Raw genomic sequence first — 13,959 nt, 5'->3', positions numbered from 1 at the left:
TTAATGGCTCAGATTGTGCATAGGCTTTTACATGCTCCATAGCTGAAGAGAATGACCTCTTCTGGTACTGAGATCAAACGAAGCATATCACCTAACAGTTGAGCACATTCTAGGAAGCAAGACAGGGTACGTGAGCACCGTAGTCGGGGGGTTTGCCCGTTTCTCAGCTGGATAGCGTGAGGACTCTCACAACGCCATACCTCCTTCTTCCTCGCATGTTATCTCTTCCTCCTCACCCAGAAGGTGCCATGGGGCTACATACCAGTATATACTTATCTTTTCTGCATTTGCTTTGAGCCGTACTTTCTCACTTTGTCCTTTTTCGGAACGCGTCTCTTACTTTGGCCACTTTTCGGATATCTGCAGAATTATAAGACATTCTCACCGACTGTCTTGGAGATGAAAGATCAGTTCTCAAAGAGACCATATACGCTGCGGTTTGTCCTTTTTCTTTGAACCCACTCGCTCTTCACTCACACATTTGAATACCATGATTGCTCTTCAATTTTCCGTCTGTTGTTAATGGTAGACACTGACGCCGAGCTTACAGACCCGGAGACCATATAATACAGAGCTAGCGAGCGAATGATACGAGAGGCATACGATTTTTGAAGTGATGGAAGATCAGGAGAATAACAGAAATATGATTCATCCCTGGAGTCTGGAGAGGGGACTGGCTAGGCTGACGGGCAATACACCTGGGCACTACAGACCGTCAGTCGTTTTCTTCTACGTATCAAAAGTCGAGGAGTGAAGTCTAACTTGCATCTTCTTTCTTCACTACAAAAGTTCTTGGGGAATAAACCCTTCTGAAAGCACCAACCCAAACAAGGCCGGCCAGGGTTGCCGTTGCCAGCCTAGAAAGAACGTCTGCCCGCATCGAGTCCTCAAGACCTTCTCTCGCTCCTCATCTCCGCATCCATTTTCATCCTCATCCTCCCTCTATTCAAACTCATCCTCAGCTCACTTTTGGATTGATAAACCTTCTAAAACATCCATTACCATGCCTACGCCACCTCGCAAACGTCAGAATCCCCTCAAATTGCCAACCCGACAAGCCAGAACTTCACACCAACAACTTCCACCGCAGATACTGGCGCCATGGAAGTCTTGGGGCTCGGTCGCAATCAAAATCTCCAATGTTCCAAAAGAGGTGACAGCATTCCATATATGGCAAGCTTTTAACAAGGAGGGTAATATTTTCTCCATCGATCTGTTTGAAGACTCTCATGGTAAACGTGGGGCGAAGGGGAAGATTCGTTTTAAGTATGGTGCATAAGTCTCATGTTGTTTACCATTCCTAATAATCCACAGGCCTCCACCGCAGGCAGACTTTTGGAGAACAGGAGAGTATACCATTTGCCTGCCCAATGGGCAATCGTGTACTGTCGCGGTTGCTCTCGACATCAATCATGATGAGCCACGGATTGCAAGTCCAGTCCGACCTAATGTCAACTACCCGGCTGAACTGGTGAGCAATCACCCTGTCTATGATTTTCATAATTCTCCATGTTGTCTCTGACATTATCTCACCTTATAAGAAAATCCCAATCTCTTCTATGGAAATTGGTGTCTTGCTTGATGACAAAACTTTCTTGCCCCAGCGCACAGTCGGCCAAGGACCTAGCGAAACTGCTTACTTGGTACTTGATCTGAAAGCCCGAGCCCTTTATGTCCGCTTTCAGCTTGCCATTTCGTTTTCAAGACCAGCAGAGAATCAACTCAACGATCCATACCACGAGTATCGTCTGAAAATAGCATTGGTGCAATTGGCTGAAATCCATCATGCTATTGACCCTACCTCCAAAGTAGTCTCCCACTTCACTGTACTAGATACGCCTCCGGTTTATCATCGACGCATCACCAATATTGAGCACACCTTCATAGACGACAATACATGGAGGGAATCTGATAGATGGTACCGGCAGACCTACATTGTTCGCCGGCCGGAGGAGTTGTCATCTCTTCCTGTCAATTTGAGCAGGAGCAATTCGGTGATTGATATTGGTGCGTGTCCCACCCCTTTAGAATTTCTGTTGTTCTGCTCTCGGGGCTTACTAGTCATCTTCCTGGAACAGGGCGCTGGAATGCCTTTTGGATCACGTATCCAAAAGAAGCTCATCAGAAAGGCCAATTCACTTTATTGCAGAATATCCTCGCTGACTACAATGTGAAAATAAGCGCCACGGGCTCCTTCTCTCGCTGGGATGAGAATAGAGAGCAAATGCCTCAGGTTTGGAAATGGATCGAGGCCCCGAAACATTCCCAATCCTCTTTGGAAGAGTTGAATGACTATAGCTATGTCCACTTACCTCCCCCTGTTCGATACCAACTCGAGGTATGCCTATCAAATGGGTACCTTTCTGAATACACCATGACTCGTGATTTCGTGGTCAAACTCTCGGAACTCGGCGATGATCGGGCTAAAAAGCTTTTGGAGCATGTGGCATCCAAAAATCAAATTTACCGTGATCCAATGAAGATATTTGATCTCAAGTTCATCAAGGGAGTGACTGATCTGAAAATCCCGCCTTACTGCTGTTATATGCGCTCCGCCAGAATCACCCCTAGCACCATCTACTACAACACCCCGACGGTTGACATCTCGAATCGTATCATAAGGCGTTATATAGAACACGCCGATCACTTTCTCCGAATTCGTTTCACAGACGAAAAGCTCCTTGGTCGAATCAACTCCACTACCGACAACACCATGGATGAAGTGTTTACCAGAATCAAAAGAGCGCTGTCAAATGGAATTGTCATCGGCAACACGCATTATGAGTTTCTTGCATTTGGAAACTCGCAGTTCCGGGAGCACGGGGCCTATTTTTTTGCACCACGGCCTGATCTCACCGCTGCTAATATCCGTGCATGGATGGGACATTTCAACAACATTCGAAACGTCGCCAAACACGCAGCGAGACTGGGCCAATGCTTTTCCACAACGCGTGCCATTGCCGGGTCCCAGGTAGACACCCGCCTAATAAATGATGTTGAACGCAACAACTACATATTCTCAGACGGGGTTGGTAGGATCTCTCGTTTTCTCGCTCAGATAGTGATGTCAGAGCTAAAGATCCACACGCCAACCGGTGACCCTCCATCCGCCTTTCAGTTTCGCCTTGGAGGAAGCAAGGGAATGCTCACTGTCTCCGAGCAAGCTCAAAGCTCTGAGGTACATATACGGAAAAGTCAGTACAAATTCAAGGCCAAGCACAACCTACTCGAGATCATTCGGTGGAGTCAATACTCGATCGCGACTCTGAACAGACAGTTGATCATGGTGCTGTCATCACTCGGTATACCGGATCATGTATTCCATACCAAGCTGAGAGCCATGATACAGAGTCTGAACGAAGCCTTGGAGAGTGACACGCGTGCCGTTTATTGGTTGAAAAAATATGTGGACCCGAATCAAATGACGCTCATCACCAGCCAAATGGTCCTCGATGGATTCAGACGATCGAAAGAACCGTTCATGACCTCGATCCTAACCCTCTGGAGGGCGTGGCATCTCAAGTACCTTAAAGAGAAAGCCAAAATTGCGATTGATAACGGGGCTTCTTTGCTTGGAGTAATGGACGAAACTAGGATTCTCAGCGGTTATTTCGCTCACAAGACACCCAGAGTCGATGCTACTCGTGAAGAGCGCTTGGCAGCTTTGCCTGAGATATTTCTCCAGATCTCACGCCCCGAAAATGGTGGGAATTATGAAGTCATTGAAGGCATATGCATTCTCGCTCGCAACCCATCTCTTCATCCCGGAGATATTCGTGTCGTGAAAGCAGTCAACGTTCCCGAATTGAGCCATCTCCATGATGTCGTCGTTCTGCCTCAGACCGGGGACCGAGATGTCGCGAGCATGTGTTCTGGAGGGGACCTGGATGGTGACGACTACCTTGTTATGTGGGATCAAGACTTGATACCTGAGGACTGGTTTTGTGCCCCTATGAAGTATGCAAGCAACACAGCCCGGGATCTTGATAAGGACGTGACAGTAGATCAGATCACATCATTCTTTGTCACTTACATGAAGAATGACTTTCTGCCAAGAATTGCTCATGCTCATCTTGCTTGGGCAGACCGGCTTGAGGACGGTGTCAACGAGGAGAAGTGCATTCGGCTTGCCCAACTCCATTCGGACGCAGTGGATTACAACAAAACAGGCAATCCGGCCACTATGAAACGCGAACTGGATCCTCGCCTGTGGCCTCACTTTATGGAAAAGAGACACAAACCAAAGGAAAGGATCTACCATTCCAAAAAGATTCTCGGGCAGCTGTACGATGCCATTGAGCAGATCGACTTTGTGCCCAGTCTAGGAATGCCCTTTGACGAAAGAATCCTCAACTGTCGGTTGGATGTCAGCGACGACCTCTACGCGTTTGCTAAGGACCTGAAGGCTGAATATGATAGCGCCATGCGGCGGATCATGGCACAGCATGATATCAGAACTGAATTCGAGGTCTGGTCTACTTTCGTCCTCAGTCATTCCAATATGAGCAAAGACTACAAGTTTCACGAAGAGATTGGAGGCATCTCGTGTTCACTCCGTGAAATTTTCAAGCAACAATGTTATGACAAGGTTGGTTACGACAAGGTTCAAGGCCGAGAATTTGAGAAATTGGCTCCGCTCGCGGTGGCAATGTATCGTGTCACAAGTCAGGAAATGAGTCTCGCTTTGCAAAAGTATCGCGACGAGAATCCCCAGCATCCCGATGATATTATCACTTCGGTGCCCAAAATGGATCAACTGCCACTCATCAGCTTTCCATGGATTCTGCCGCATATTCTGGGAAAGATCGCAACAGGCCTTTACGAGCTTCCCGTCGTAAGTGATCTTCTCCAGAACAAGAGTTTCCTAAACGCTAACATAACCCACATTAAGCACGCTGATCTACTTGGCTTATCCACGTACGACCAAGTCATGGGCGCATCAACCGAAGTCCATCCCAAGCAGGAATGTGCCAATACCGACCTCCAGTCTTTAGAGGAGCTGCTCGACTTCGGCTTTTCTGACGAACCGCGCAAATCATCGTCGTCGCCGTCATCAGACCTGCTATGTCATTCTAATGATCCTATCAAGGACGAGATCAGCTTGTTAGACTTTGACAATAACTCGGGAAGCACCAGCGCCATTGAAAAGAAAGAGGACGAGGCGATGATCGATTTGCTGGCATCAATAACATGCGGCACCAGCCTAACGGCCCTCCAGACTGTTGAGACTCTTATTCCTCAAACCGTGGTCGAGACTCCAATCGACAAGGAGGCAATACTGGCCATGGAGACACCGAAAGTGACAATCATGGAAGGTCCAAGTGGCCGCATCGAACTCGTAGAGGAGGATGACATTGTGGAGGTTGGTGCGCTCGACAAGCTCGACAGGTTCATTGAGATGCTGGGTGTCTGATACAGGGGAGAATGATTTACAGAACTACCTACTCTCGGGTTTCCGTCGATGGTTCAGTTCAGTTGACTGTTCTTTTTCGTTTGCCTTATGTCATGTACTTTCGCGTCGGCTTTCGCCTCTTTTATCGACATAGGTATTATCTGAATTTGAGAACTCCAAAATTCCAACGGTCGTGTAAATGAGATTAATTCATGAGGTATTTACCCAGAACACCATCTAACAGTTGCGCCAAGTTGTAATGTACAGTACCTAATAATGAGCCCATCGGTATACCAGGACTCCTAACTTCACCAAACAAAAATCACAAAATTAACATAAATGCCTCCAACCGCGTCCTTTCTTCCCAGAAAATCAATCCAAATCACTTCCCAAAAGAATGCCAACAAATCATCACCCTTACCACTCCAAAGCACTCTCACTCGTATCCTGCAACATCTTAACCACCGGATCCAAAACCGCCTTCGTATGTCTCCAATTCGCCATATGTCTCGTCCTAGAATAAAACACCGGACAGTCTTTACTATCGCATTTCACCTCCTCGTCAAATGCAACGCCCATACAAGAACGACACACGCGATGAAGATCGAGAACCCGTTTCTCCGCCTGGCATTGTCGATTCGTCAGATCGAGCAGGGCGATGTGAGGGTGTGCCATGCAGTCGGAACACACGGGGACTTCGGCATCGAGCAGTTTGGCGCGGCAGATGATGCAGGTGGAGGATTTCATGTAGGATTCGAGGGTCTTGCGGGTGTCTTTGACAATGCCGGTGCCGGTGGCGGAGGAGGAGCCTTCGACGCGGCGGATGCGTTGGAAGCGAGGCATCTCGTCGTACCAAGAGCGGACGTTGGCACCGACGAGGTTGAATATGCGTTCGAGGGGCGGGATCAGGTTCTTGGTGATGTAGTATTCGGCGTCGAGGTCGAGTTGGGGGTCATGAAGGAGGGTTTCCGGGGCGACGCAGCGGTCGATCAGTCGGGAGCCTGGGGCGCCGGTGACGACGACGTAGGGGACGCGTTCGCCGTATTGGGGCTCCGATCGAGGGTCTTCGAGCATCTTTCTGGTGCTGATCAGGGCGCCGGGAGGAGGGAGGCCTCGCTCGCTGTAGGTTCCGAGTTTGACCTCGCGGGCGAAGCAGAAGTCCTGGATCGAGACTTTGCCTTGGAGGATCTTGGTGCACTGTTTTTGGAAGTAGCTCTTGACGAGGCTGAGGTCGGCGGTGCGGAAGAGGAGCTTCAGTGCCTTTTCTTCGATCTTTTGCTCCGCCGGGGTGCCGTCTCGTCGGACGGTTTCGATGCCCTTGGCGTCGAATTCGGGCTCTTTCTGGTCGCGGTGTTCGTATTTGAAGCCGACGTAGCGTTTCTTGGCCATGAGCACGCAGGGATGGTAGACCTTTTCGAATTTGAGCTTGACGGGGTGCGGGTTGATTTCGGTGACGGCTTTGGCGATTTCTTCGCCAATGTCGAAGGCTTGATCGCGCGTGCGGCCGCGGAGATAGACGAACAGACTGTCGGTGTCACCATATACGACTTCGGCGCCCCATCGTTCCACGGAATGAATGAACGCGATCGCTTTTTCAAGCGTCTCTCTGCCTGATTGAACGATGCTGTCGGCGATCTCGGAGCAGGGCATTCGTCCAGAGAATGAGGCAGAGGTATAGCCGTATGTGACGTTGGCAATGAGTTTGAGGGCCAGTTGCCTATTATTCAAAAGACGCTGCAATGTCTTGTCATCTTTGTCCATCTTCATGCCAGACTTCACCATGACACGGGTCTCCAGGATTTCTGCCAGCATTTTGGCCAGAAGTGATTTGCGGACTTCCGATTTCGCATATATCATTCCATTCGGTGCGATGTTGATCTTGTCTTTGAGCAGATCGAGCAATCCTAACTGCCGTTGGTAGTCCATAAATCCCATTTTGTCCCTGGTTCTCCATTGTCGCGCCCGTCCAAGGAAGGTCGAATAGCAGTAGTTGTAAGCGATCATAATACTGGGATATAGCGACTGAAAATCCAAAACTATCAGCGGGCTCGTGTAGAAGTCACTCTGAGGTTCCATGACCAATGGAAGACATTCTAGCGCGTTCTGCTGGCCAACCTGCTTTCTGCTCGGGGACACGAGTAAGAAATTCTCGGGCTTTGCAATGCGAAACATCAACGACTCAACCTTGAATTGAGATCCTCGTGAGATTACCGAGTAAAAGTCAATCCCAAGTAACCGAGCCTGCTCACTTATCCTCGGTATCAACTCGTTGGCATCCAGGATTTCCACGTTCATTTGCACACGAGAAACGAGATAATCCACAACTTTCATCATATTGCGAGGTTTGCCGCTTTGATACCATGATGTGAGTTCACGGAAGGAATAGTGTGGGATGCGGCGATGAAGCAGGTGGAATACAACATTCTCCATGCTATACTGGAGTAGGTTTAATTCACTCCTCATTGCCCGCCAGATATTGATCATATGTCGCCCGGTGATTCGGATAGAAGATGTGTGGTTGAATCCATATCGATCCGCTTCTTTGCCATATCTGCCATGTGCTTGCGACTTGACTCTCGATAACTCATCGCAGATATCCAGCTCATACTTCTTCCTAGCTCTCTCGATCACGTAGCCCCACGAGCTATTGTGTACCTCATAGCCGGTGATGATGTCGGGGTCGTACCAGCGGACGATATCCACCAACCGAGTTATCAAGTCAAGCTCACTAGAATCATGTTCCAGATCAACTTTCACGGCTTTCGAAATCTTGATATGCGGTCTATCCTCCTCACTTTGTACGACCATTCCGATGTGGACACCTGGTAAATGACTGTTGACGTCAAGATCCTCATCGTCCGACTGCACACACCAAACTATGCAAGAGATCTCGTCTTCCTCGGGGTTCGGGGAGAGCACACCGCGGGTATTGACATGAACCTCCAAACTCATGATACTCATATACTGATTTTGGTGCTCAACACTAGTCGATTTCTCTTTCTGGGAATACTTGAACCCATATTCGTTCTTCTGAGTGGGGCCTTCGATTTGCGATAGAACATTCGGCTTCATATCAAGCGCTAGGTTCGGCCCGTTTGATGTTGTTTGTTGAGTTCGTCTTTCTAATTGCTCATTCTCAAACCAACTGATGACTTCTGCACGACTTGGAGGCACAGGGGCAAATTCCCACACTCTGCTGGTACAGGACTTGCGCAAGCATCGGTCAACTTCTTCTTGGGTATTTCTGTCTTTAACGACTGGTATTTGCTCTCCCATCATTGCATCAGAGCGCCCCGACGGATCAAAATCAGGCAGATAATGAATGTCGCTACCTTCAAGTCGAAACTCTCTACCGGCGTAATCTCGAGGTCGGTCAGGAACATCAGTCACATTGCCATAGTGGGCCTTCTGATAGATGACAGAAGGGTAAAGGGAAGATGAAACATCGCTCGGGTTCGGACAAGGTAGCCGTAAGCAACAAATTCGGCTATTAGAAGAGATATCAAATGCTTCATAAATCGAGGATGCCATTTCTGACACGTAAGGATCGACGAAATTCGAATTTGTCTCCATCGAAGATGACTGTAAAGGCTCAGAGCTTTGCATAGGGCTTGCGTCCTTGGCGATTCCCTGGGCAGGAACTGTCGTGCTTTCCGAGGTCTTCGGCATTGTCTTGGGTGTGTTGCCCTCCTGACTGAATCGAAGAATGGTCATCGGATCATTTGGATCTTTGACTACCGGGAAACCAAGTTTACTGCTTTGGCCTCCACCCTGGGACCGTGGTGTTGGCTGTGAATCTTCGAATTTGGCTTGCGATGACAAATCAGGATGTAATATTCCTGCATTTTCAAAACTTTCCGTCTCCGAAGTCTTGTAGTTCGCTTCCTTGTCTGAAGTGATGACAGGTTTCGGTAGATTCTGGGGGTTTAGGGATGGGTTGCGTGGTACATCATCAAAGAACCTGATTCTCTTGGGAGGCTTGTTGAAATATGGCATGTTACTGAGGCGCTTGAGAGATCGGCTTGCGCTTTGAATGCCTGCATTGATATTTTCTCGGGAGTTTAAGTCCTCAAGCCTATTAACATGTGCCCCAAGTGGTCCATCTTTTTGTAAGGAGTCTTCAAGCTGAAAAGGTCTCTCAGAGATCATGTCCCCTATAGGACCTTGGGCAACATCTGTATCTTCTAGGCCACCCTCCTCGTCCGAAAACAAGTCCGCAATATCATTATCGTCCGAGCAGTAAGAGCCGTCATCATACTCCGCTGCATCGTCTTGCGGAAGGACACCGGTGTCAGTTTGGGGTTCAATAGCTGGTCCTGGGGCCTCGTGTGCACTCGAGAGTACATTTTCGTCCGCGAAGAAATCTTCGACACTTTCTAGAACGGTCTTGATGTTTCCCTCAAAGGGTTTCTTCATTAAGATGTTGTCAAATGTGATGTCTTTGCTGCCCATTTGGCTCTTCTCGACCGCAGCGATCTGAGATGCCAGCTCGCGGTATTCTTCTTCATGGATCCACGGGCCATTTAAATGGTTCCTCGTGTCTGCTGATAGAGAAGTCAAGTCCTCGGCGCTGAACGGACTGCTTCCAGTATCAAAAATACCAAGCTTCTTGTTCCGCCTGCGTTTTTCATCCTGCCATAAGCCAGCCATGCTTGGAACCAATCGTTCATCCGAAGTCATCGGCTTCAAAAGCTCGGTAAAATCATGGTGTATCGGCCTTTCACTAATATCCAAACGATTCAAGATATCCTGCACCCGGACATCAACTTCGAGAGCGCAATTACTTTGTTTTGGCAGAGCCGACTCTTCCGAGATAAGGTCTGGTTGGATCGATCGATCATGCCAGCGATGGGACTGATTCGTAAGCTCAAGATAGTCCGGGACTGGCGATCTGAACTTGGCCTTGCTACATTTCATATAGGCGCAGCCGAACAAGCTGTAATCACACATCCATTGCGGGATATATTGTAAATGACTTTCGTACGGTTGCAGAGGGCGCTTTAGTACAGCTCCTTGAAGTAATAAGTCGGCCAATCTTGTCGTATAGGTCGGACTGAGTAAATAGATCTTGAAGAAAAACCGATAACCAACATGGTAGCCATAGAATGGGATCCCTTTTACCAAGGTGACATGGGCCACGAAAACGGATTTCTTGTCATTTGCGTTGCGCTGATAGCTGGCTGCCAAGGCTTGGTCGATTGAGACGTGTAAATTCCGGGTTGCAGACGCCACTAGGAATTGTTTAGCTGAAACGGACGGCGCCCGACTTTAAACAAGCTTAAACGCACCTGAATCTGAGTCCAAACTACCATCATACTCGACGTAGAGGTAAGGGATCGCGCCATGTACATGAACGCATACTTTCTGACCGGTTTCCGTCACCCCAAATATCCGTATTACTGGAACTCTCGGTTTGTACTGGTCTTTCGCGGATCCATCCTTATACGTGAAGGGAGGATCAAATTCTGACGAGATTGCCTGGTAATGATCCAAGCAGTTGAGGCGCACTTGAAAGGGCTCCATTAGTTGTTAGTAGGACAGTCGGGGCTGCCATCGACATATCGTGAAGAAAGAAAGCTTCCCTCATATCAAGAAGCTTCATATGGGATTGGATATCCCTAGCTGCCTTGCGATCTCACTTTTCTCTTTGTTGTGAGCATGACGTGTAGTTGCCATCGAGGAGGACGCGATCCGAGGCGCGGAAGAACGCCTGGTCACGTGATACTGACCCGGTCTAATCGTCGGTTGATCTTCATGAGCCTGGACCTCCGAGCGCCAAAGGTTTGACTTCCACAACAGCGCAGGCCGTTGGCAAATCATATCAACCTGGAAAAGGTTCGTCGGGAATATCTTTATCTTTACTTCATCGCGACCGAAATAGTCGCACCCTTTCCCGCAAAATGTCGCGAAAACCTGCCGATGTGGCGTCGAAGGAGCGCAACGAGTACATCCCGTCCTTCATTTCCAAGAAACCGTTCTATATCGACGACGACGAATCCGCAAACGACTATCTAGAGCATCAGCGTCTGAACAAGTCGACCAATGATCAATCGAAATGGTACGAACGTGGAAAGCGAGTCGGTCCCGCTGCGACCAAGTACCGGAAAGGCGCGTGTGAAAACTGTGGCGCCATGACACACAAAACCAAAGAATGTTTAAGTCGACCTCGAAAGCAAGGTGCCAAGTGGACGGGAAAGGATATTCAGGCCGACGAGGTGATACAAGACGTGAACATGGGATGGGACGCAAAGAGAGACCGGTGGAATGGTTACGACCCCAGCGAGTATCGCCAGGTTGTTGAAGACTATGAGGAACTGGAGAAGTTGAAAAAGGTTACGAAGCGGGACGTTGAAGATGGGCAGAAGGCCATCATGGATGGCGACCCGGACGGTGAAGACGCAACGCAGGAAGAGGCCCGATACGCCGAAGAATCCGACATGGGAAGGCAACAGAGTACAGCGACTCGCAACCTACGTATCCGAGAAGATACTGCCAAGTATCTCCTCAATCTCGACCTCGACTCCGCGAAATACGATCCTAAGACACGTCGAATGGTTGACATGGGAGCTCAAGATGACCAAGCGGCCGCACTCGTTGCTGAGGAAAACTTCGTTCGCGCTTCCGGTGATGCAGCCGAATTTGAGAAGGCCCAAAAGTATGCATGGGAGGCTCAAGAAACTGGCGCGCAGAAAATCCATCTACAGGCAAACCCGACATCCGGAGAGGTATTGCGAAAACAGGAGAAATCTCAAAGCGAAGACAAGCGACAGAGCCAGCGAAAAGCGCTGTTGGATAAATATGGTGGGCAGGAGCATTTGCAACCAACGCCATTGCGCGATACTATGGTCGTTGAAAACGAACGGTTCGTTGAATATGACGAAACCGGTGCTATCAAAGGAGCGCCTAAGAAGGCGGCCAAGTCCAAGTATGCGGAAGACATATTCCCTAACAACCACACCTCGGTCTGGGGAAGTTGGTGGCATAACTTTGAATGGGGTTACTCCTGCTGTTTCTCGACGGTCAAGAACAGCTACTGCACTGGTGAAGATGGAAAGAAAGCCTTTGAGGAGGCTGATAAGATGCTGATGCTGGAGGAAGCCGACGGAGAGAACGGAGACCCAGTTTCTGGAACTGCCGAGGCCGACGATGCTCCTCGGTCTTCCAGTCCCGAACGAGTTGAGCAAGAGACCAAGCCTAGCTCGAAAAAGAGAACGTTGATGGAAGTACAGTCTGGCATTACGGAAGAGGAGCTGGAATCGTACAAGAAGAGTCGTCTTGATGCGGATGATCCCATGGCTGCGTTCATAGGGAAAGACACGGTGGAGTAGTTGTGATCAGGCTTTCTATCATTTCATCTATTCTCATTGCCTATCTAGATATGGAGCGTTAGGTGCCACTAAATACCCCATTCAAAATGTACATATACGATGATGTTTCAATTCGTGTTGTTAGCCATATTGATCATGAGTATCCTGGTATGATCATAGAAAGCATACCACTATGCGGAGTGGCGCGAACCAAGGATTATTGAGTAGACCCAACTCTGAGGCGAAAATGAAGCCCAAGACAGAATGGGCCTAGTACGATCGAGTGAGTGGGGGCGGTAATGTCATGTGATCCTTAGCCCTTCTGTAGTCCCGTGACTTGTCACGAGACAGGGCACAAGCCCTCGCTGGATACCACACTCGCTTAGCGACAGGCCCGTCCGAACTCAGCGCGCAACTTCCGATACGCCTAGCGACGACGACAACGACAACCAGCCCTTCAACGGAATCGCCAGGTATGCTGCTACTCCACACGATCATTTGATGCGCGTCGATTTACCAGGGGAAATTTTTCGCTGACAATTTTTGTTGTTCGTCCTACAGTTCCATAATTCAAGATGAGTATGTGCAAATTCGAGATCCCACCGAGCGACATTTGGCTCGCCTTCGAGAAAGAATTTCGAGACTGACTCCGACAACAGCGAAGGGTACCTCCAGCTTTGGCAAGCGCCACAACAAAACCCACACTCTCTGCCGCCGTTGTGGTCAGTATTTTCCACCATTCCGAAAAATGATAAACCACCGGGCCGAAAACTTTTGACGGATGTCTACACGGGATATCAGGAAGAAGTCCGGAGGATATAAATGGGCAATCAGATGGGCTAACCGATGGTGAATTCCGGAATATAGGCCAGCGCTCCTTCCACATCCAGAAGTCGACCTGTGCCAACTGTGGTTACCCCTCCGCTAAGACCCGCAAGTGTACGAACTCCCCCGAGATCCATACAGTGTTGTTTTCTCGTGCTTGATCGAATGATGGAGATCATGTCGGCACGGTTGGAATTGGAACTGTGAAGCTTACGATTTTTTTGTTGAAAACAGTCAACTGGGGCGAGAAGGCCAAGCGCAGAAAGACCACCGGCTCCGGCAGAATGAGCCACCTCCGCGACGTCCAGCGCCGCTTCAAGAACGGCTTCCAGACCGGCACCCCCAAGGCCGCCCGCGGTCCCCAGAGCCAGTAAATTAATCCCGACGGCGCATCTTGTTTGATCTCGGAGGCTGGAAGAGGGCTGGTATGACAAG

At 49.2% G+C, this 13,959-nt stretch overlaps 3 protein-coding genes across 3 annotated transcripts; 2 read left to right on the top strand and 1 right to left on the bottom strand.

Annotated features, from left to right (window-relative positions):
• Window positions 1-1,003: 1,003 nt before the first annotated feature.
• Window positions 1,004-5,413, top strand: KD926_009923 (RNA-directed RNA polymerase (Sad-1); the record flags this gene model as incomplete). The annotated part of the gene is made up of 5 exons (XM_053102419.1): window positions 1,004-1,266; window positions 1,315-1,471; window positions 1,542-2,007; window positions 2,079-4,834; window positions 4,892-5,413. The coding sequence occupies 5 exons, from the start codon at window positions 1,004-1,006 to the stop codon at window positions 5,411-5,413; spliced, it is 4,164 nt and encodes a 1,387-aa protein (XP_052954154.1).
• Window positions 5,414-5,809: 396 nt separating this feature from the next.
• On the bottom strand, window positions 5,810-10,915 carry KD926_009922 (DNA-directed DNA polymerase zeta catalytic subunit REV3; the record flags this gene model as incomplete). The annotated part of the gene is made up of 2 exons (XM_053102418.1): window positions 5,810-10,623; window positions 10,681-10,915. The coding sequence occupies 2 exons, from the start codon at window positions 10,913-10,915 to the stop codon at window positions 5,810-5,812; spliced, it is 5,049 nt and encodes a 1,682-aa protein (XP_052954153.1).
• A 377-nt stretch (window positions 10,916-11,292) lies between these two features.
• On the top strand, window positions 11,293-12,720 carry slu7 (mRNA splicing protein SLU7; the record flags this gene model as incomplete). The annotated part of the gene is made up of 1 exon (XM_053102416.1): window positions 11,293-12,720. One exon carries the CDS (start codon window positions 11,293-11,295, stop codon window positions 12,718-12,720), a length of 1,428 nt encoding a protein of 475 aa, XP_052954152.1.
• Window positions 12,721-13,959: the final 1,239 nt, after the last annotated feature.

The sequence above is a fragment of the Aspergillus affinis genome (genome assembly GCF_023601865.1).
Source record: "Aspergillus affinis strain CMG 70 chromosome Unknown NODE_73_length_178438_cov_86_647956, whole genome shotgun sequence".
NCBI classification, from domain to species: Eukaryota; Fungi; Ascomycota; class Eurotiomycetes; order Eurotiales; family Aspergillaceae; genus Aspergillus; species Aspergillus affinis.
Note: the sequence above shows the minus strand (reverse complement) of the source record. Positions and strands in the feature narration are given on the sequence as shown.